This window comes from Acanthisitta chloris, unplaced genomic scaffold (genome assembly GCF_000695815.1).
Source record: "Acanthisitta chloris isolate BGI_N310 unplaced genomic scaffold, ASM69581v1 scaffold11610, whole genome shotgun sequence".
NCBI classification, from domain to species: Eukaryota; Metazoa; Chordata; class Aves; order Passeriformes; family Acanthisittidae; genus Acanthisitta; species Acanthisitta chloris.
The window spans coordinates 16,252-40,983 of record NW_008649968.1 but is presented as its reverse complement, the minus strand read 5'-3'; the positions used below and the strand labels follow the sequence as shown (position 1 = coordinate 40,983).

General features: G+C 35.8%; 1 protein-coding gene across 1 annotated transcript in view; it reads left to right on the top strand.

Annotated features, from left to right (window-relative positions):
* Window positions 1-24,732, top strand: part of LOC103808406 (probable phospholipid-transporting ATPase IIB) — a gene marked incomplete at its 3' end in the record, with an annotated part of 47,084 nt that overhangs the window by 10,233 nt on the left and 12,119 nt on the right. The window contains exons 3-6 of the mRNA XM_009081222.1: window positions 2,917-3,030; window positions 6,627-6,735; window positions 13,937-13,995; window positions 21,418-21,469. Coding sequence (XP_009079470.1) covers window positions 2,917-3,030; window positions 6,627-6,735; window positions 13,937-13,995; window positions 21,418-21,469 — 334 coding nt within the window. The remainder of the gene's footprint in view (window positions 1-2,916; window positions 3,031-6,626; window positions 6,736-13,936; window positions 13,996-21,417; window positions 21,470-24,732) is intronic.

The window sequence follows — 24,732 nt, the reverse complement described above, 5'->3', positions numbered from 1 at the left end:
AGACATAACTTAAGACTCTTCATAGAATGCTGTGTAGCTATCTTTTTTTTTTTTTTAATGCTGTTCTGCTAGACGTAATTTGTAGGGAACATCATTGTATTGGTTCCAAACCCATAAATGTAACTAAGTCATAAATACTGGCTCCAGCGATCTCTCTGGTTGAAGTTTTCATCACATGAAGTTTTGTCTTCTCTTGTATCTTTTTTTAACACTGCAGCTGGCAGTGGGTAATATTCAATTATTTCACACTCAAATACAAACTTAATGCTCAGATTAACAGAATTTGACCTACTGGCTAAAAGAGCTGTAACATTTTCAAAAAATCATCTAATTTCTGGACATTTACATAAAATACTTGCTGCTTCTACCTTTACACACATCTGTTCACTTTTTGTTTACTATTTCCTGTGCATCTTGATACAGCTGCTTATGAATCTTGTGTGAATTTTCATTCGAAAAGTCTCCTGTGATGGGCAGGTTTTGAAGATACCTCTCCTGAACTTCAAAGCAGTAATCTTACTAGTTTTAGGTAGCTGGAAACTTTTCAATTTGCTTAACTAGTCTGAAGTGTTTAGCTTTGTCTTGAATGAACTGTAGTGGTCTGCCGGGATTCAAAATATTTGTAGGAAGGTGCTTTATAACTTCCACCTTCTCCTGCGCGATGGGTGCTCCTGCAGATCTGCATCTCCCAAAGTACTCTGTGGACTTCTCCTTTGGCCTGGTGTTTCAAGTTTTTGTAAACAATTAAACACACTTCTGGAAATGACTGTATGAACTTCATCAGTGTTAACATAAGGTACAAGTTCAGGCTGGATTTGTTTCATTTTGGAAGAATGTTCTGACTTTTTTTGGCTTTACAGTTTGTTTGGTAGATTGTGGAATAGCGTTCCGCACTCTTGAAAATGTCTTATGATGAGAGGCGGTTTAGGTGGTCTTTAGCTGAACAGTAATGTGCCACTCTTGCAAGAAACTGGCAGTTTTGAGGTACTACTACTTTGTTGTGCTTGCCAGAAAGACACTTTGAAATGAACTTTCCCAAATGTTTTTTTTCCTAGGGCGTAGGTTTTTCCATAATTGAGTAATAATGTTGGACTAGTAAGAGCAATAAATAGCTTTGATTTTTATGCAGAAGTCATTGTAATATTAACTGAATTGTAAGATTAAAAGATGGAGACAGTCTTCAATGTGGCTTTTTCATCTGTTTTGAATGTTTTATCTTTGAAATAATTGATTATCCATTTTCTCAACTCTCTGTTCCAAGTGCAGTGGCCACTTCTCTTAATCCTGCTGGAGGTGCCATTTAATCCTGGCCTACTAAAGAATTATGTGAAGTCTTTGAAGATTCAAAATTCTATAAAATGAATCATGTTCTTAGCATTGTAATTATAACTAAAGCAATCTTGAGAACATGCATTTGTTGAAGTGGCGCTTGTAATTACCAAAGGAATCTCTGCATCTGTCATTCCTTTGGAATATGAGACAATGTGTTCTGTGCTAAGTCTACTGTGGCTTCACTTAAAACTCAGACAATCAGCTTTGCGTTGAGACCAAACCTTTGATTTATTAATGAACATATCTCATGTGCCAATACTTATCGCAAAACAATCTTGTAAGAAATTTAATGCTGAGCATTTCTTCTAAATTACCTGAAATGCCCATGTTACACATTTCTTGTAGTTTAAACTTTCTGAGAACTTAAACCATGGTTTCTTTTGTAAAACGCTTGTCTTACTATGGAAACTGAAGAATGCTGCCTTATTCTGAGATTTCCACACAACAGCTATGGGGAAAGGGAGCAGTGTTGCTTACCCTTAATCACAGGATGTTTTCTATAGGGTTCATGTTATTTTCCTAAGCAATGCTTATTCTTGAACATTGAGTAGTTTCACTATTTCTAAGACCAGTGGGAAATGGTAGTTTTGAAGGGGTGTGTCTGACTTGCTGGTAACCTTTGTTCCTTTGAGAACCAAAGGACTTGAGAAAGAAGGCAGATGAGTTGTAGAGCTTCCACCCCTGCAAGAGGAGCAGCTTCAGTGGCTCTGTGGAGGAGAGAGCGTGCTGAGGGAATGCAGTGAGCAAAAGTAATGAGGAGTTGCTGTACATTGTTTTCTCTGTGATGCAGACAGACTTGAAGCTGTAGGATGCTCTCACAGTGATGCAGAGCACCATGGTACAGTCTGCTCAGTTTTGTTGCTCTATAGAAGTTCAAATGACAAAGACTAGGATAATATTTTTGTAAATGATTTCTGTTTATTTGTTGGCAGTGATTTTTTTTAATATTACTATTATTTAAGGCCAGGATATGAATTTTTTTAAGACAAAAAGGTGTTCTGAGTCAGATAAAAGAGAATTTAAATATTGGTACCTAAGGAAAAATGAAGATTTACTTTTAATGCTGTATTTTTAGGAAGAGAAGTTTTAGCAGCTAAAAACAAAAACTTTATACAAGCACTGGAAATTCAGATACAAACTTAGTTCACATTTATATATTGATACTATTTAAAAAAATTCAAAACTTAAAAAGGTAACTGATGTGGATATAAAATTATTACAAAATGGTTGTACAAACATATGAATTACATTTACTGTTAAAATTTTAGAGTAAATTTTTGCACAGTGACCTTGATGCATAGTCCAGTTTTCAAAATACCAAAAATTTAGCAAATTGCTTTTTCAGAGTGAAAAATGTCAAAGGATTTTTCTCAAAAAAAATAGCAGTACAATATTAAAGTTACTTACAGTGCATGTAGTAGTTTGTAATTTTATATAACATTGTGCTTTATAAGTATGATAATAGTGCCCTATATGATAGTATGACATATAATGGTTTTATATCTGCTATCATGAAAAAGTGAATTTTTTCTATATTATGGGTACAAATTTTAAGGCATTTGTCTGTTTTCTTTCTCATTTTAGGTTTTATATGAACAGTTCAAGTTTTTCTTGAATCTCTATTTTCTCGTCGTGTCCTGCTCACAGTTTGTACCAGCACTGAAAATAGGCTACCTGTACACGTACTGGGCTCCTCTGGTAAACAGAAAAATTCTATTAACTACAAGTTTTGGGTTTGTAACTTCAGATGGAAAGTTTGTCTACATATATTTCATAAATTTGCAACTGGTAAACTGCAGTGATCAAAGTATGTAACAGGAGTAAGTTGCTTGTTTGAAATTACAGTATTTTACAGCAGGTACTCCAGAAGCTGCTTGGTAGTCTTCCCTTCCACATGCCTACCATGCTCCTGCCCTGCAGGCTGGGGTCATTTTTGTTAACCAGCCAGTCTGAGGGAGTGGCTCTCCTTTCTGGCTGCTGGTCACTTGAGAGTTTTATTAAAACAAACTAGCAAAAAAAGCTCCAGCTACTAGAGAAACTTACTGGGTATCATAGGTAATTTGTGTGTTAAATGTATTTCAGTTTATTGTTACCTGCTCACTATTTTCATCTTTTCAGACTAGGTTGGAATTGTGAGCATGAATTTTTTTGCATTCCTTCTGTATTGGTTTTGATCACAACCTTTTCTCACAAAAATTGAGATAAAATATTTTAAACCATGGATAAAGCAGAAGGAAAATGTGCTAAAAATAAGTTATTAATTAAACATGCTTTTCCTGATTGATTACCTTGCCACTTGCACTGGCATCCTTTCAATATGTCTTTTTGTTATTGAGCCCTCTGCAGTATTTTCTTGGGAAACCATTCAAACCAGTTGCTTCTGACTCAGGTTTCCTAAGGTTTGAAAATTGTATTCTCTTTGGAGGAGGCCCTTTTGGTAGTCTGTCAGCTGTATTCCCATGATTTGGAATTCTTTTCTTGTTTGTAAGCAGATCATTACCTTCTTTCATCTTACTCCTGGTTGCTCCACACCAGGTTTAAAGGCAGGGGAGAAAAATGCCTTATGTTCTAAATTTATTTTTAAAAACTGTATTTTTCAGTAGCATTTATTCTCAGTGGTATTCAAGAGGAACAGTGACATGCTGACTGCCTGAGTAAAGGTCCTTCTTAACAAGTCAATACAGTAAATATTCCAGATTGATTTCATTGTTTTAATTGTTGTGACATGTGTCCTTTTAAATATGGATAAATGGAGAGACTGTCCTGGGTGTTCTTCACATCTCTCTTTCCAGACAACTTGTTGCTTCTGCTGCAACTAAAAAACATTTTCAAGGCAGAAAGCTTGTTCAACAGTGGGATTTGAAATGGATATTTACAAAGGTCTTTGTCGCTGACACAGTAAGAAAAGACAGAAGTCAACCTTGTCTGGAAGTTGCTCTCTTCAGAGTGAAGTGCTGTGTATGGCTCTGTGTTAGTGGGGTGGTTAGGGAAAAAAATCCCTTAGCATCTCAGCCCATTTTCATCCCTGCTCAAAGAAGGGAGAAAATACTCTTTTTTGTAAACATCAGGAATCTGTTCTGTATAGATATCTTTGTTTTATTCAAGGATATTTTGAATTAAATTTCCCACTTTTCACATATAGCTTGAAAATACCAATGTCTCTGTGCTAGCAGTACCTTTTTTGCTAGACTCACTAGTTTCTATTTCTGCTAATGATCAGGTGAAAGTGTAATTGAATGTTGAGTATGGCTCAGTATCTATGATGAAAATATAAAACATAGAAGTTAGGCCCATTGGGCTGTCTTTGTTGCATAGCAGCCAAGTTTGGTTTTCTCTGAAGAGCATATAACTGCTGATAAATCTTCAGTAATAACCAGTAGTTATGGCTTGTATTTTCTCAAGATTTTAAAAGAAAATTGTTTGCTCCGATACTTAAAACCAAATTAATAGAAGCTGACTATTGTTAGAAGGTTTTCGGAATTTTTGATGGTGTATGTGGGTTTTGTAGGTTGAGTTTGGCTGTGGGTTTTTTGAGGGTTTTTTTCAGAGCTTTGTTATTTTTTTGGTCTATTTGTTTGGGGGGTTAATTTATTTTTTTTTTAATTTCAACAGTTTTGCAACAGATAATACACTTAGATCAAGCACTGAAGTTCTTAAAACAAGACTATTTTACTACCATGTTCTCATTTGCACAGTAGGGAATGGAGTTCTCATTTTGACTCCAAGACACAAAGGTTGTAAAGTGTGCAAGTTCAATTGTAAGCAATATGCTAAAGATATTTAGCTGCTTACAGTTAAAGAAAGGTGACAGGTTTCTTTTGTAAGATTGGCTTCACAATTTCAGCTCTTATTTGGAAGAGTATCAAGTTCCTTTGAGCAAATGAGGAAAAAGGGAAATGTCTTAAATTGTTCCTCAAAGTCATAGTTAGCTGTACTCAGCTGCTCAGCAAGGTACAGGGGCTGCTAGGGGAAATTCTTGCAATTATAACACCCTGCATTCTATGTTTTGATTACTGTCTAGTTAACAAGATATGTGCAAATGGCAAATGTATTTGAAGGTCTTTCAGGATTGCCTTTTTTTATGCTGCTAAAATATCTATACTGCCAAAGTGTGTGAAAATACTGCTGCCAGAAAAGGGGAAAATTGGAGTGCTCATTCAGTTATGCCCTAGGAGTGACAAGGAATGCATTTTGCATAGGCCTTATCTTGTTCTATGTAGTTATAATATAATTGTGGCTAATGTAAACCTGAACAGACAAGGAGTGTTTAACTGTAAGGTCACAACAGAGTAAGCCTTGGAGTTTTAGTCTGGAACTGCAAAACAGCTCTTGCTATTGAAAAGGAGGATTTTAATCAACACTGTAGGAAAGCTCTTCTTCACTCCTTTCATATTGTTGGGAGGTTAGGGGAAGGTTAGCAAGCTGTTAGACTTCTGACAGAAAAGTCTAATGCATATATTTTCTTGTGTAAAGTATTGGTTGGTGTCTGAAACTAGATAATCTAGAACCTTACCTGTTGGTGGATTTGTGAATATTTGAATTTTTTAGCCATTTTTTCTATAATAATATCCCTTTATTGTTGAAAACTCTTTCACTGATGGAGAAATACTCAAGCACTCAGTGTAAGTCAGAAGACCTGATCTGAGGAGCTTTAGAATGGGAGAGAAGAAACTAATGTGCTTATCCCTCAACAGTTCCATATTCCTTTTGGCTTACCATCCTTTGTGGCCAGAGACCATTGCAGTTGTGTAGCACACTGTGTGCTTCCAGCAGGAGCTGTAGTGGCACTGTCCTGTGAAAGAAGAAGCCAAAGCATTTAGACACTTAGTTTTTCAGAACAAACCCCCTTTTCTTTGTCAATATCCATGATATAGTGGTAAATAACTACATTTAAGATGGCAAAATTAATTAAACTAGCCATCTGTTTATCTTTTCCTTTCTGCCTGTTACAAAAAGGGCAATTTTTCAGTATTAGAAGTTGGAGGCTTTAAAAATGTTTTTGGTAAAGCCCTAGAAAGGCTGTGTTTAGCTCATCCAAAGCATTTTAATTTTGTACATTTCAAAATACTATCTAAGTTATGTGTATTTGGAGATGTAGTTGTTCTAAATATATTTGTACAATGTTCAATTACTACCTTTTTTTTCCTTTCTGGACTAAACCAACATATTTTAATAGGTCAAAGAAAGCGCTCAAATCCAACTAAAAAAAAGAAATATTCTAAGCACATGTTCTTACTTGTTTATTTGTATTCTAGCACTGGGAATTCTGAATTGTATAATTGTATCTTTGACAGGGATTTGTTTTGACGGTCACAGTGGTACGGGAAGCTGTTGATGAATTTCGACGTTACAAGAGAGACAAAGAAATGAACTCACAGTTATATAGCAAGCTGACAGTACGAGGTTAGCAAAACCATTTGTATACATCCTTAAAATATTTCATCTTCTTATATATACATTTACAGGCTTTCATTTCAAAGAAATAAGTAAGTCTTAAGCTGCAGAATGCAGAACTAAACAATACCGAACTAAATAAAGCATTTGCTTTCCCTTAAGTAAAAATGACTGTTAAATTTGATTTGTTTAAGAAGTTTTGTAAGTAAAAGAAAGGTGTATGTATACAATTGTTTATATTTTTACAGAATTCTGCTGTTTACTTCAAAGTGCAGTTCTCCTCTGAAATTGATACCAAACAGAATCTCAAAAACACGGACAGCTATTATCAAGCGTATATTGGAAATAAGGGTTCAGTAACTAATAAAACTAATTAAAATTCATTTGGACTTTCAAACTTGGTAGACATTTTAGGTCAAGAAAAGGAAGATGTTATGAGTCAGCTTCAGTATCAAAAATACGGATTTCAATTTTTTGCATATAATTTGAAATCTGTTTGGTCGCACAGCACCAGGAACAGTCAGGGTTTTTTTAATACAGAAATTAATGAAAAGAGAGTTCAGTTATGACTTTCTTTTGGACTCAAAGCCTTTGATAGTTTTTCACTAAGACACTTAAGAAAATGAAGCACTTCAGATGTGAAGTGACAGTTACATTTCGTAGGATATTATAAATTTTAACCTTGGGTCTATGAGAAAGAACTATGTGCTCCTCTCCACTGTTACGTTGCCTAGCACATTTTACTGTTAGATTCAGAACAGAGTGTGTCACATAGAAAGGTGCCAAAAAGTAATGAATAACCTATTATCAAGTCTAATGAATAACCTTACAAAACAACACAGCCTTGCTATTACCCTCGAAAGTTATTTTTCTGCAATATCCTGGGAAGTCTCTGTTAAGGATTTTCCTTGGCATAAAAGCTCTATAAGTGGGAAGTTGTTAAGGAATCTGAGGTTGCATCGCAAGCAGTTAGAGTATATGGCAGACATTGTCCCAAGTGTAAATTCTGTTAACTAATTCCCAACACATATTTCAGTGCACTTTTTAGTATATCTTGGCGAGCGTTTTCTGAGGCAATGGGAAGAGTAACCGCACCAGATTGTGGAATCTTAATTAGAAACTGAACTCTTGGATAATATTCACTCCAGAAAAAAAATGCATGAAAAGCTTGTAATGTAACACAGGTATGTTCTGTCTGAAATCCTACCCCATTTTTTAAAGGAATTGGAAGGTAAGCAAACAGGCAGCAGTCTGATTAGTGATGACATAACCTACCAGCTGAGAGGCATTTGTGCTGCTTCCTTGCAGTATGGAGACTTGCATTGTGTTCTGGAGTTTGCATACTGAAGGGAGCAACTGCAGGGAATATTCGCTGCTTGTTCTTCCTTTCCTTGTCAGTCTGAAATGGCATTATCAACACTTAAATGTACCTCTGTGGAAATTTGCAAGTGGGATAGCTATTATTTGTTTAACACAAGTGTTTGCACTGCTGGCCTCCAGATCTGTACAGTCTTCAGTACAATGTGTTGTGAAATGGACTCTTAATGGCTTTTGTTTCAAAGTTTTAATTTAAGCTGCTTGTTGGCTTATTAGTTTTTTAGATCTGTTATGGTAGGCCATTGAACACTCACCTTTGAAACAGGTAGGACATTCCCACCCTATTCAGCAATAGTGTTAGTAATCTGAAATCCTTAGTTTGGGAAGCACATGTATAGTTTATAGTTACCAGTGTGATGTAAATGTTAAGACTGACATTTGCTGTTTTAAGAGCAAAGTTTGGTGCCTTTTGTGCCTCGTTTTTTGCTTATGTTTAGAGTTAATATTGGAGTTTCTAGACACTTAAGTAGCAGTTTTGGAATCCAGATTTTCTCTTTCCCACCTCATGAATTATTTCATAAGGTTATATGTATTTGAGAAACTCTTCATTTTGTAGCTTCTCCTAGAAATAAGGAAGTTGTCAAATGAAAATTGGATTTGGTCACCTTGAAATGGCTGTTTTCTAGATACAGAACAGTGATTTTAAAATAGTGTGCAGTAGTATGCAGGTAAAGCCTAGCAGTTACATTGGGAGCTGACACAGAGAGCAATGAAAAAATTTGGTTAGACTTACTATACTAACCTACAGGCTAATGGCTTGGAGAAAGAAGGCTTTGTTACTTGTGAATGAACAAACTTGATACTGATTTAATTAAAAGCCTGAAAATTGATGCCACTCTTAAGAGTCACTTTTCAGAGTGGAACTGCACTTTATACTGCTTTAGCATCTTTTTTTTCTAGTTATTTTTATGACTTGTGTAGGTTTTACGGTCTTTTCTTTGAATAGTTATTTTTTTCCATCTCAAAGGTAGAGAAACTGACACAGAGGTTAAGCAGGTTGCCCTTGCTCAGATTGGACAGTAGGAAAACTTAATTAGCAAGGTTCAGTGTTACCTTGGTTGATAAAAATGAGAATTTAATCACTTCTGCAAAATTGCACTTCTTTTGCAAAATTATTTGTTCACTAAAGGTAAATAAACATATTTGTAGCACTAGAGGTTAGTGGGATCTGAATTGTGATTAATTATTTGCTCAAAGATAGTGTGGTTAGGCTAATTTGTAAGCTAAAATCTTTTCATACAGATTGAAGTTGGGAGTCTCTGATTTTCTAGCAGGATTGACTTTCTGTTGGAGTCTTTCTTAGCCTTGGGAAGCCCTAAACAGGTAAAACATGTGAACGCTGTCTTATGATTTATGTGTTACTAGTGTAACTACCATGAGCTTTTGAAGATAAGGGGATTCACATTAGTGGCTCTTGAAGGCTTAAAATATCTTTTTAGTAGTTCAAAACCTTAAACATATATTTGTTGTAAATCTTACCTTTTTTTATCATGAACAGGAAATCAAGGGAGAATGGGTCAGCTAATTTAAGTGTTACTAACTGCGATCCATGAGCTACCCATTGTTATGCAGTTCTGTATTTGTCATGTAACATGGAAAAGCTCAGTCACCTCTTGGTGAATTTGCTGTGTAACTTTGCACTTGTAAATTAAGTGAACCTACTACACGTGAAGTCTAAATCATTTGTACTTTTTCAACCCTTTGTGGCAAGTGGTGAAACATGCATTAATAACTAGCTGTAAGAGTCACAGAGATAAGTTGCAGAAGAGGCCTCCATCTGTCACATTAGTTCAGGATGTTTAACATATTACAGAACTCTCTCTCACTTTGCAACCTCAAAGCAAAATTAAAAAGTAATGCCAGGAGAGATGAGTTTAATGAAATAATTCTGTGCAGGCTTCAAATGTGAAAGGCTTAGGTCTTTGCTATATCCTTGAAGGTGTAAAAGGAATGTCATGAAGTTGAAAAAATATATTTAAAACTGTGTGAAATTGAGAAAATATCACTGCTATACCTAAGAAGAGAAAAAAGTATGAAAGCTAGTATGTTTCCTTTAAAGTCAGAGAGTTCAGAAGACTTTTTGAGAGCTGTAGTAATTCGAAATTTTCTTTTTAAGGAATTTCAGCTCTTCAAGAACATGTTGTCCTTCTGCTTTTTAAAAAGCCACATTATTTCTGAATTCAGGGGTACAGAACTAGGTCTCTATTGCTTGCAGTATTTTAAACCTACTGATGACTTAATTTTTGGTATTTAGACCATTTGGAGCAGATAAGTATTTAAAGAGTGGTATCTGTTTAATCTAACTGACTAGGGAAGTAGTAACAACAACAAAAATGGAATTTGAAATTTTAATGTAAGAAAGAATTTAAAATAGAGGCCAGAAGAGAGGCAAAGTCAGAGGTGCTGTTCTTCCACATTTTTGCAGCATCCAAGAGATTGGAATAGAAAGAACAAAGACTGTCCATTTCATAGAGACTCATAGAGACTGTCCACTCCATAGAGGAGAGAGGCTGCAAAGCTTCTCTCTAGAGTTTTATGCAAGTGATTTCAGACTAACCTCAGTTCACTATGTGAGATGGAGTTCAAAAGCAGGACCTAAGCACAGCACTTTTTCTGAAAGATCAGCATCCTCATCCTGGACTTGAAGTAGCTTTAAGCTTTCCCCCACTGCCTGCCTGCTCCCTCCTCCTCCAACTCCCCATTATATTATGTGTACTCTAATTATACTGACAATTCAGGATGATTGATACCAGCCAGAACTTTCATCTGGTCTGTACATTATTACTGTCATTGAAGAGTTTCATTTTTATGGGTTAGAGACAAGGTCTATTACCAGCTCCACAAGTAGTACTTCAGGCAGTATTTAAGGTACCATAGGTAAGTAACAGCAATTTAAAAAGAATTTGGAAATGCTGTTTTCAAAAGTGGCTGTTGTTTGATGAGTGGCACTCAGGCTGTGGAGACACTTCCTTATGAAAGGGAGTAAAGTGTAGTTTATACCCACATTTTGTTAGCTTCATTTCTTAAATTTTTGTGTGAAGTACTTGTTAGCACATATGAGGTATTTATTAGTTTTTCAAATCATTGCAGTTCATTTCAAACAGCTTTATCTCGGGAGTGTAATGAATTACTACAGACACATTTCAGTGTTCCAGTTCTGCATAATTCTATATGTTGCTTTAGGCGAAAGCCTTGCGCCTCGGTGGACTATAAAGTCTGGATGCGCAACCACTTCTGACAGCTTTGGACTTTTTATTGGTAATTACACAGATGGTGAAGTGTGTTTTGCTATAGAGATGTTTTTAGAGAAAAAATAGTTTGCAAAAATAATTTATGCAGTGAATAACATTCCGTGTCTTTTTTCTCTAAATGCATCTTCACTAAGATGTAGTATTGCATTATTTTAATGTTCTCTGAAATGGTATCTAATGAGTCTCATTTTTGCTAGTCTAAAGGAAAGTGTTATGTGTTGACTTTTCAGAATTTTAAGCCACTTTTTGAATTACTGGCACATTTTACTGTTTAGTTTTTAATGGAATATGTCCTGCCATTCAAATTCTTTGCAGAATTGTCTTGTATGTCACAGACCACTTCCTTATGTGAGAGGACATACAGGATGCTCTTACAAGGCATGTTGGGGTCTAATAAAGACAGCATTTTGTCCTGTTATATTAAGCCACTTAGTCTGATAAAGAAACCTTTCAGTTCATAATGTGAAATTCCTGGTGCTGGACTAAGTACAAGCAAAGGTGCAGTGTGGGTTCCTCTTGGTATACTTGGCAGTAGGAGTCTTGGCTGTATGTCTGCCCTACATTGTGTTGCAAATGAATGTTTTACCTTCTCTTGCCCTCTGAGGCTTAGTGTCTTTTGAGCTTTACACTAGGTGCTGTTAGAACATAACTGTGGAAAATTTGATTGTTTAGGTTGATAAAATTGCTAGTAGTTGCATTAGGTTAGTATTTCTGAATGGTTTTGCTCATACATGACTGCATAGGTGGTGTAGATCTGAGACTTCACACAGCTCATACGAGGATTTTTGTGGCTGTTATTACTATTATCAGCTGATTGATAAAGTGGTGAAAATTGTTAGCAGAAGAATTGAAAATTATATAGAAAATGCTTTCCTTTTAGTAAAACCAACAGACTTGGAAAGGAAAGTCAATGTTCCAATGCTTTCTTTGGTATATACTATTCACTTCTAGTCAAAAGTTGAGAATTTATAAGGAAAATTCACAGACTTGTGCAGTTAGGCAGGCTAAATATGTTGATTTCATATCAGGCTTCTTTTAGTGGTTGAGCTTTAGTTACTTTAAATTAAATAAAATAACCATTGATATATTGACACTAACTTAATTTCCATGGGTATCTTGAAAGTCTTGTAGAGACCTGCTGATATTCTTGCTACAGCTTTTTATACTTTGCTCTTCTGCTACTCCCTTTAGCCTCACAAATGTATTGATTGAACATATCATTTGTTCTGTGTTTGGGAGCAAAGGAGGGAAAGTATTTCCGGCAACTGAAAAATGGAACATGTGTCAAACGTCATTATTAATAACGAAGTCTGACTTTCAGAAATAACTTTGCAGACAGGCCAAACAAAAACTGTGATTTTCCTCACACTGCTTATTTTAGAGGCACTCATGTAATGAAAAATACATTAAATATTAGCTATAATAGGAATGCATTTATTACGGACTAATTGCTACTCATCCTGTGCTTTTGTAGATTTTTTGTTTAATTCATTCCATCTGATTTTTATTTAGAGCCTTACCACCTTACCATGTTTTGACATACTTGTCATCTGATACCTGCTGATCAGATATCTGCTGCTTGGAATCATGGTAGTGTTTCTGATGAGACAAGATCATACTTATAGGGGTGTTTTTCAGCTCACCAGGCTGTGTAAATATGTATGTGTTTATATCCTGAGGGGTGTTTTTGTTTTGACTGTTTCTAAGAAGCAACTTTACTCTGGAATTGGAGCAAGGACCTGGGACTAGAACTCCTGAATTTTAATGACATTAACAATAAGTTATTTTGGGGAGTAGCTTAACCTCTGTGTCTCAGTTTTTCAGTCCATCAAATAAGAATGTTAAAACTTAACAGTCTTGCAAGTATTAATACCCTATAGAACATAGAGAAATTAAATTGGAAAATGTACTGTGTATATTTTTGAATGAGTTGTTCACAGCAGTTACTGAATGGGCAGCTTTAGAAAATGAAAAACCTCTGTTTCAGCCTCTGATATTTTACTTTTGTAAAAAGGAATCTTCAGGCGTTTCTTCTGACTTTAGAGAGACTTGACTCTTTTCTACTATAATTGCCAACAAGTGTCAGACAGTGCCAATCACATCAGTAACTTTAGTGGCCAAGCAAAGCTACCTGTTGGTAACTAGGCTGTGAATAACAACTTGTGCATGTGAGAATGCTCCATGACTGTAAGCCTGACAACTCTTGACTTGTCAGACACAGAAGTGCTGACTAGTAGGAGACGTGAAAGACTTTTTTTTTTTCTTTTTTTCTTCCAGTTTTACAACTCTGTTAGTGGTACTATAGATCAGACTTGAGTATGTCCCATACATACCTTTTCCCTCTAATACTTCTACAGTAGCTAACTGGTTAAAAAACTGGAATTTTTTCATCAGTGAGTTATTTATTTATACAATGAAATCTATTTATTGATGTGTACATCAGAGATTCGTTTTGTATAAATTGTAACATTTTCACCAAATAGGAACATCTTTAAATAACACTTGCATCCTGGGATTTATATTCTTGTGACTCTTTATGTCTGCCTAAGTTGATTACATCTTTCTTTTTTTTTCCTTTTAAGGTAAAGTGCAAGTTAAGAGTTCAGACATACAAGTTGGAGACCTCATCATAGTGGAAAAGGTTGATACTTTTAAAATATATTTTAGAGAATAAAGATTATTAACATGCTAATTATCTTCTGAAGAAAAGTGTATCAAGGTACTTATCTGTGACGTATTAAGTAGCTAGTATTTTAGTTCAAGTCCTATTTGAGAATCTTCAAGGAAGTCTTAGAATTAACTATAAGCTTAAGTGAATGTAAATATTTAATTTTATGAATTGGTATATGCTTAAATCTATCTTGTGAAGGGAATATGAGTACAGAAATAAGTTCCCTGACATTTGCTGTGCTGAATGTTTTAATCTGTCTGATTATTGATACCTTCCTTCTGATGGTCAAATCAGTGTTATTCTATGTCTGAAACCTGCTTTAATGAGCTTTATTTATATATATGTATGTGAATATATTTGTATTATCGAATTGCAATATGTATCTAACAATATACATAAATACTATGAAAGTTTATGTATTTTTAAAATGGAGAAAAAGCTTTCCAGTTTGACTGCGATGGTGAGTGAGAGCTGTGAACTCTTTTTTGCTTTATGTTAACATAATAGACTGTTGCTTATTTCAGTTGCCTTTCTGGGCAACTAAGAGATTATTGTGACCTTAGAAGTCAACTTTAATTTTATTGTCAGAGGTAACTGTTTTTACTTAAGTTCATTATGGGAAGATGACTCGCTTTCTGGGTGCCAGCCAGTAATTCCCATCACTCCTAGTATTGGAGAGCTAATCCATGGAGATGCTGGAAGGAGGCACCTCAAGTTGAAGCTTGTATCTGCAGCTTTGTTTGAAGTGTTACACGGAGAGTTGCAGTTTGGCAGAATAGATTCTAGTGGCTGCTTAGGTAATCTGCCTTCCTTGAAATTTTCTGAGAACCGTCTGTCTGTTGGATTACAGTAGAATTTGGAAAACTAGAATTACTTTAGGGATCAGTCTGTATTGTGTGAGGTCAGTCCATAGCATCTCTTTCAGCATTATTTGCAGTAGTTTACAGATCATATGTTGTGAGTACCTGAAGCTTCTAATGAAAAAAGTAATGTTTAAGTATTTAGGGTAATAGTGTTGTGTTCTTTCTGATGAATATTTTACTTGGGTATCTCAGTAAGATCCAAATAATTGTTTGAATGTTAGAATCATAGCATCATCAAGGTTGGAGGAGACCTCTAAGAGCATTGAGTCCAACCATTTCCCTGCTACTCTCCTGTAACCCCTAAACCATATCCTGCAGCCCAGGTTCAGACATCTCTTAAACACTTCCAGGAATGATGTCTCCACCACCTCCTTGAGCAGTCTATTCCAGTGCCTGACCACCCTAACACTGAAATATTTTTTCCTAACATGTAATCTGAGTCTTCCCTGTCTCAGCTTATGACCATTCCCTGTAGTCCTCTCAGTGCAGCGTGGCAGAAGAGACCATCCCCCACCTCTCTACTGCCCCAAATATTGAACTATTTGAGCTTCAAGCTTCATACTTTGCCCCAGCAGAGCTGCTTTTCTTCTTTTGGCTAGCTGTGGGTGCCTTCAAATTAATGAAATTAAATGTTTTCTGGTTCTGTTGAGAAGTGTATTTTGTTGGAGCAAGCAGTTTTCAATTTCAGAGTATGACTCTAAAGCCGAAGAACTAGTCAGGAGTGAAATGTTCAATTGCTCACTCTAATGGCAGAGAAACAAGTTAACATTGTATTTGACTGGTAGATGCATCAACAGCATTTCTGTAGTGAAATTAATGACTCATTTGAGCTGAAGATCCATATGTTAACTAGTGACTGCACCACAAATACTAACAATTTAAGTGAAAGACTTTTCTAGATTTAAACCTTGAATATCCTCTGAGTATTGTCTTTTTTGTAAATACTCCTAATTAATTTCAAAGTATTTCTTAAGTGACTGTAATGTCCTTAAAACAGTTTAGTTTCAAGTAATACATCTATTATTTGAACTGAAAATTTTGTAGTGCACTATTACTAGGCTAGGAAGAAGCCTGAATAGATCAAAATATTGCCTGTTTTTAAAAGCTAAAAGACATTTGTGTATGTTACCTGAAAAAATGGCCACTGCCTTCAACAGGCATGCTACTTCTAGATGTTCTCCTTGGCTTATTTTAAGATACATTTTTAGTTTTTGGTGGGAGCACAGATGTGCATGGTGTTCCTGAATAAGATAATTGAAGGGACAAGTTGATGAGTTCAGATATTATTATTCTTATTTAGACATTGTAGCTTATTGACAGTTTGGATCACATTTTGGAGATGTGAAGAAGGCATTACACATTTAGTTAATAATAATAACTACACATTTCTGTAATAAAATTTAATGGTAACACATAATAGTGTTTTAAGGCATGCGCAACAGTAATGCTTTTTCTTAAAACCTTGAGAGCTTTTCTTGGACCCATAAAGGGGCACAATTGAGTTTTGTTTAATCTCAGGTGTAAAGTGAGAGGAGTCCAGTTTTTGCAAGGATTGGAGTTAATGTTAGCATGCAGTATTGCACAGCATGTAGATCCAAGAAGACAACTGGGAAGTACCTCTCAGAAGGTAGCAGGAATATTTTAGTCCATGAGAAAAGTATGTGATTCATTGCATGAAGGAAGGAGAAAGGACAGTAAATGCAAAATTCCAAGGGTCTGTAGCTATGAGCAATTGAAGGGTATTGGGAGACTGACTAGGGAACTGGTAAAGCATATATAACTAACAATTTTGTGGTAATAGCATGAGAGAAAAAAAAACCAAAAGTAATTTGAAAGCTATTAGAAGCAGTATTTTTCAAGTGAATATTGTAGCCTGTGTTGTAGGGAAGTGTGGGTTTGCTTATGGATTTTCTTGTTTGCCAGTCTGGCTAGTATTCCTGGATGGCATAAAGTTACTTACGGGAACTCTGCAGCTGGGGAAGCACTTACAATGTTGTCCATTGTCTGGTTGTAGTTAGATCCCTAGGAATGAATCTGTAAGTCTACAGACAAACAGTGAGATAATGGAAGCCCTCCTTTTCTGGAGCTCTAATTCCACCCAGATTTAAGCAAAACAATGTATTCAAGTCACTTTCATGACTTGTATATTCAAATTTCAGTAGATATCAATAAACATTTCTAGTTTCATCTCCATAGTAATTGATATTACATAGTTTCTTCATGGGTTTCTGAATGCTCAAAGTTGTATGCGTTGTCATTTTAACTTGTTCCACTTTGATAAATACAACATGAGAGGGCTAACTAACATGATTGGCATATTGCTGCTGTTTGTCTGTGACAACATACAATGGAACTTAATTTTCTCCATAATGAGATGTTAAAGATTTTTGTCGCATACTTGCCATCTGCTTCTGCATAGTCACTCTTTTATAGTGACTAGGTATGTCTTTGCGGGGGTATCTGTGCTCGCCAGTGCGAGTAATAATACTGACAATGATTTTTGGTGTCTAGTACTCCTGCAGTCCCCTTCTGCCCACTTCCAAAATATGAGAAACCTGATGAAAAACAAGATGTCAATTTTAAACAGAGACGAGTCAGTCTCTAGCCTCCCTATGTTGTAGGATACATTCAGATATGTTAATACAGAAAAGCTTACATTATTTTACATGAAAGAAACAAGCAGGGAGAACACAAAAGGGGCCAAAATCAATATGCATTTTTTTCCTGTTGAAATGAGAAAATATTCACATGACTAATTTGATCACAGTCTATAACTTCCTCAGTGGGGTGGTGAGGGAGGAGCTGCTGTTATCTCTGGTGACCAGTGACAGGACACAAGGAAATGAAATCACAAGGGCATGAGGTGACAAACTGAAAGAGGGTAGATTTAGATTACACAGTAGCCAGAAATTCTTCACTGTGAGTGTGGTCAGGCACTGGAACACCTTGCCCAGAGAAGCTGTGGATGCCCCACCCTGCAGGTGTTCAAGGCCAGGTTGGATCGGGCTTTGAGCAGCCTGGTCTAGTGGAAGGTGTCCCTGCCCATAGCAGGGGGTTGCAACTAGATGATCTTTAAGGTCCCTTCCAACCCAAACCATTCTTTGATGCGGTGAATGAAGCTGTGCCAGGGGAAGTTCAAGGAACAGGTTCCTCTGTGAGAGGCTGGTCAGTCGCTGGAACAGGCTCCCCAGGGAAGTGGTCACAACACCAAGCCTGTCGGAGTTCAAGGAGTGCCTGGATGATGCTCCTAGTCAGATCGTTTAGTCTTAGGTAGTTCTCAAAGGGGCAGGGAGTTGGAATCTGTATTTTTTATGGGTCCCTTCCAACTTTAGATATTCTATGATTCTGCCCAGTCTTGTCAGGCATAAAGACCTAAATCTTGGATAGCGTGTACCAGGTGATTTTCATTTACTGAATGTGAAACGTGCGAACTCTATGGAAGCTGGTAATGACTTGTAAAGCCTGATACTGCATTCGGAGTATTAGAACTTCTATTTAATTCAGTGTTAGATCATTTGACTGTTATGTTTGCAAAGTTTTGAATGTTGCTCAAGTGTTTCAGCTTGTTTACAAGTAACTGGAAGTTTGTAGGCATGAAGTCAGTAACCTGAAACTTGTGTAATGGATTTATGTCAGAGCTGGCAGGGAAGCTGCAAAAATGTATAGTTAATCTATATGAAGACTGGATATCTGTTTAATTGTTATTGTCATTTAAGGACAGATTTATTTAATTTTGAAGTTGCCTTTTCCTTTACCTCTTTTTTTTCCCTCTTAATTTGTGCGTAATAATATAGTTTAAGGTTAATGTTTTTACTGCATTCTTTTTCAAATCTGAGAGATTCCTAGCTGAATCTGGGCTCATGGTGGATAATAAATTTCACTACATGTTTGATTATTATCTGTTAAAAGGCAAGATTCAAAAAAATGCTGCACTAGTTGCAGTTGCAGGTGAGCAGCCTCTTCAAGGTGAATACTGTTGGCATAGAGACCAGCACATGAATTTTATTTTTAAGAGCAGAAAGAGTTGTGACTGCATGCTGGTCTTGGGAATGTTTCTTTGGAGTAATGGAGAGCTTTGCCTATAGTATCCAGAATAATCAGAAATAATATTGCTATGTGACTGAGGTAAACAGTAGAGTTCAGCATTGTATGTGGGGAAGAAGCATCAGCTTAAGTGGTGTTGTCTGGTGTAAATACACATTTATTATCCATTATGAGTGAGACTGTGAATTTTTTCAATCTCTGAACTGATTTTTATGGGTAGTCAGGCATAATATTTTGAAGGTCCCACACACAGTGAGTGTCATACAAAGCAGTGTTTAATTATCTTGATGGATGTATTTTGAGCTGTTTTATTGCAGGGGACTATGAGTGTACATACTTTTGTTTTTTAGGCATGCAGTGATGAAGGGGAAGTGCTGCCTTCAATTTAAGTAAAAGTTGGAGGGTTAAAAATTAGAAACTGTGTCTTGTTTGGAGTCAAACCTGTCTGAGAATGCTGAGTTTTTCTGTTCATAGCAGTGTTGTGTCCTTAATTGTTGAGATGGAGGACTGGCTTGACTCAAATGAACAAAAAAACATTCCTCTGTGTTTGTGTTGATTCTTCTAGGAGGTTTCTGAACATTTGCTAATGCTGTGGTTTGGGCTATCACCTAGATTCCTGTTGGGAAAAGTGCGTTCAGAGCTGCTCCATGCTGGATGCACTTGAATTTCATGTAAAGATAATTTTGAACCGATTACTTTGATAGTTGTGTCTTTGTAATAAACCATAGAATTCATGCCTTCCACTTTGATACAATGAATCAAAGTATTGTGACCAGGATTACCCTTATAAAATTTACAGGCAGGATTGTGTGTTGCGTTCAGTGCATGAGATACTCCATTGCTTATTTTCTTGAAGGCTTCTGGTTAGCTTGTCCTCATGTTTATTGCAGTTTCTTCTGTATGAAATGACTAACCAGTTTGCTATAGCTGATAGTTTATGCACAAAATAGAGCCACAGTTGAATTATTGCTGTATTGATTTTGCAGTTTGATTATATTTGAAGTGTGAAATACAGAATTATTGTGTAGTTTTGAAATGCTCATGTAATGAACTTGCCCCTTGATTTTTTTTATGTTGAGTTAATTTGGTCAGATTTTTAAGGCTGAGTTCTGGGGTTTGTGTATGTCATGTGGTTGGTTTTGTCACAACATATATTTTCTTTTCCACTCAGTTAAGTTCTTAAAAAATAAAAGATGACAGCACTTAGGTATGCAGTGGCTTTCATGGCATAGTTAAGCAAGTATAGAAGGGTACCTGAAATTTATTGTCAAATGCAGGTACTTCCTGTATGAAAAATATTTGTGCATGACATCCTCTTAGCAAGTAGTCAGAAACGAATATTAAGAAATATCCTTGACCATGAATCTTGTAAAGCCATTGCTAATAGTCAACTGAGATTTTTTTTAAACTGGTTAAAGCTAGTCTTTAAATAAAATGCAAATGAATCTTTGTGTGTGGCTTCAATATCAAACTGTACAGCATGTGGAATTCTAGACATAAGTTGTGATGGGAGAAACTGCAATTCAATACAGTATCTTTTCTTATTGCTCTGTCCACTCTTTATTCTGGTTCCTGTCAACTTAATATGTTCTTTTTTTCCATTCCAGTCCTGTATTTCTTTCAGGTTTTGGCATATTGGTTATTTTTGCTTTCCCCAGTTTTTCACACTTGAACTCCTTGTTGGCAATATGTAGCTGGTGCTGGTAGATGCCTTGTGAACAAGTGGAGGGAGAGCTAGGGATTTTGGTTGTCACATAGCAGGTAGCATGTGTGTGAGAGGGTGGTATTGTTGATTTTGTTTAACCTGTGAAGGCTTGGATTGGCCTTTCTCTGGTCAACAAAATATTGAAAATGTGATTTGATACAGACAGTTCTGTGTTGGAAGGGGAAATGGCAGAACAGGTGTGCAGGTGCATCTGACTGTGCACATGGGTCTATGCCTTAGTGAGGAAGCAATTCTGTTCATTTTAGGTATGTGAAATATGAAAATGCTGTTTTCCCTGTGTATGTTTGTCTGTGTTGGGAGAGAGGAAAATGCTTGGTATACATGATGTTTGCAACGTGAGTGTCAAGAAAGATATTTTAAATTTCACTTTCTTTTTTTCTATTATATATGCTAACTGTATGTCAGAGTTTTGCTCAGTGAAATTATTTTTTACGATATTTCAATTGGATATTTATATTCGGAAGTACTGTTTTCAATCAAGAAAATGTTAATCTGTTACAGTTCTTCAGGTATTTATGGTTCACTTATAAGGGGCATCTGAAAGGATTAACTGTTGTTTGCTTATTGTATAATTTTTTGAAAATATTGATTTCTGAATTGCAAATGCTGAATGTAAAGTACTGTGAGAAATCCTGTTTTAATTGAGTTTCAATCCAAGTGTGACCTTTTGGTAATAGATCTCACTGGACATTTGATTGGAATTCACTTTTTTCCCCTACTTAAAAAAAAAAAACTCTTTTTTTTTTTTCCCCCCCTCAGAATCAACGAATCCCATCTGACATGGTGTTTCTTAGAACATCGGAAAAAACGGGTATGTTTTGACGATTTGCATTGGTTACATGATAAGTTTGTGGATGTGGTAAGATCTTAGACTGTGCATTGTGAACAGTTTGAAATGGTCAGATAGACTGATGGAGATCTACCTTTTTGCGATTAATGGGAGAGGGTCCATAGATGAGAAACACAGGATGACTGCAAGACAGGAGTAATCTTACTGTGGACATGAGCCTTCTATAGCTGTGTTTCTCTAAATAGATGACTGTTATGAATTGTATTAACAAAAGATTTAAATACTAAAATTATTTAACAAAAATTTTAAAAGACTGCACTTGATTAGTATGACTTGAAAGTATTTTTAATTATTTGCAACTAATCACCGTCTTGCAACACATTTAAATGTCATCTGATTGTATTTTAGTTATTGAATTGAAAAGAACTGAAATCTGAACCTATTAATATGTGATTAAAATAATTATTTTTTGAAAAATACATTGCACTTACCTAAAAACCCGCAATAATTGTTTTTTATTTTTTTTACTTAAAAATAATATTCCCTTTTTGGTCAGTCAAAAAAACCTCAGGAATTCTCTTGAGCGAGAGAAAGAAAAGTACTTATTGTTAGCTCTATTTCTCTTCACATGGTCATAGGGGAGTACTCTTAATCTTTGAGAAACAAATATCTCCTTTATATGAACCCTATAATTTATGGCTGTTTTGTAAAGTTTAGAAATTACTATTGGGTGCTCCCCTTAATAACTCAAATGAGTTTTCCTCCTTTATATTACCATTTCTCTTCAGATCCTGAGGAACTGTCTGGTGTTTGTCAGGCAGCACTAAATTTCACAAAGCTAATAGCTGTGATATTGTGTTAGTGGCACTTGGTATATCACTGTGGCACTGGAGTTCTATCATTTTTCAGATAAAAGGCTAAATTTGCAGAGATTTGTAAGAGAAGACAAAAATATTTCTGATAGCCTACAGAATACTACTAGAGCTATATATTTGCTAAAAGAAGAAATTATTCCATAGTTACTGTGTCTTGCTAATGACTTTGAAATGCTGATTAGATGCAGTTGATCATCTATAAGTGGCCTGGACTGACAAAGTTTCCTAGTAGTCTTAATAATAAGGTCCATCTTGGTTAACCACCCTCTGGTTCAGGATACATATTCCCTCCCATGGTATCACAATTTATTACGAAGCACAATGCTTTTGGTAATTCAAATCTCTTGCATTCAACATGTTATGAAAGGATTGATATTGTCCCTACTGACACAAAACCTGTTTCAGCTCAAGTTACAGCTCATAGAAAAGTACAAAGTAGGAGGACTTCTGCACCTGTAGAAAAATTACTTTTAAACTAGGCTATTTGCATGCAGCGTGTGAGTGGTAGAAGGACAATGTGTGTTGATCCAAAATTTTCCTAGCCTGTTGGATTAGGTGTTACATATCTAGGTGTTTGGAAGCAATCATTATCTACTCCATCAGAGGTATGTGTCAGTTGTAATTTAAGTGATGTGTGCACAGTAGAAATGTGTAGGAAACTCATATGTAGTGTTATGCAGTGTTTGCTGATGTAGGAGCATCGAGAACTGTTTCTCTGGTGAGAGCTCTCCCTAGTCAGGATCCTTGCAGCAGTTTATGTAAGATATGTTGTCACTGCTGGAATAAATGAACAAGAATATGATGTGACTGTTGGCCACCTTATAACAAAACAAATTCTAAAATGATATATTTTTCTTATCTGCCCTGTAGCATGTTCTTCTCTCTGTTAATTCTAAAATTTCTGACTCTGTGATGTTATAAGACACTGTAGTCTCCCTTGGCTGTAGTACTGTTAGTTGAAGGATGGGGCACAGGTATGGTTCTCAGTGAGCAACACAGTCCAGCAATGCATCTGCACAAGATACTTGTGTCTTGATTGGAATATATATGAATAGTAAATCTTGAAGGGCCATAGATACTAGAACTTAGACTATCTCTTTGTCAAGATATGATGGGGGGAAGGGAACAGGGTGAAGCCCTATGTCAAATGTGTGAAGAAAATATTTTTGAAAGTGAAACCCATCAAGTCCGCTTCACTGTTCAGCATGTAAGTGTATTTCAATGAGCTATCTTTAAATGTCATAATAAAACTTTTCCTGTAAGAAGCTACATTAATTTGCCATCTAGAAAATAAAGCTACTTGTTTGAAAAGCTTATCATAACAGCAGACTTTCCATAACTGATACTAACAAAATGCTTGTGAGCCCTTGGAAAGTTCTGTACCTACTGTGTAAAAGTTAATTATAATGTAAAGTGACTAAAGAGCAAATCGAGTGAAATCTTCCAAGAATTCTGGCATAAGTGATTTATATAAGCTTCTGCTACACATGGAATGTGAATTTCAACATTGAAAATGCGGTTTCTCTGAACAAGCAACAGGTTAACTAGTTTTATTGGTGATGCACTTATTTAAAAACAAAACAAGAAAACCAAGCACACAAAAATCTCCTAAACTTCAAGCATATGGCAGTAATTGTTTTTTGACTAAAGAGTGAACACTTACATCTGTAATTGTTTCTCCCTCATGTTGCAGTTTTGACTGATTTATGGTTTAATTTATAGTTGGCACTTTTAAGTACTTTGTGAAACAGTTTTTGCATGGGTTTATATTTTATATGTAATTTTATCTTGTGCGCAATAAAGGAGTTTAACTATAGCTTCTTACTATAAATCTATAAAGAGTAAAGTGGAGATTTTGAACTAATCTTAAAATCCAATCCACCCTGTAACTTCTTTTGAGACAAAGTACTATTTTCCAACTTTAATATTTATACTACGTATTAATGTAGTCTGCAGCACTGTAATATCCTGAAAAAAAGTTCACCCTCCATTGCATTCTTAGGAATGTTAAATTTACAAGGATACTTTTCACTCTGCAGAGCACAAGTTGCCTTATGGGTTATGAAGCTTATGATAAAACTAATTTCTTACTAGATGTACTTTATTCCCTTTCTTTGTCAGATGCATTGTCTTTTAGCTAGAATGATGTCTTCAAGTCATCAGATATAATGACTTGATGCTAACTGTGTGCCTGTATCTAATTTCCTAGATTCCTATGTTTTTTAGTCAGACTTTAACAAAAGTTATAGTCTAATGTAGGTTGGGCTTTGTTTTGTATTCATGTAACAGGTCGTAACATTGGTATTCCTCTCCTTCATGAATGGGGTCAGCTAGATGGCTGTTCGTATTTAGAGTTAGGATTACTTCCCAGGGGGATGGAGCAGGTGGAAATCACTCCTCAGATGTGAA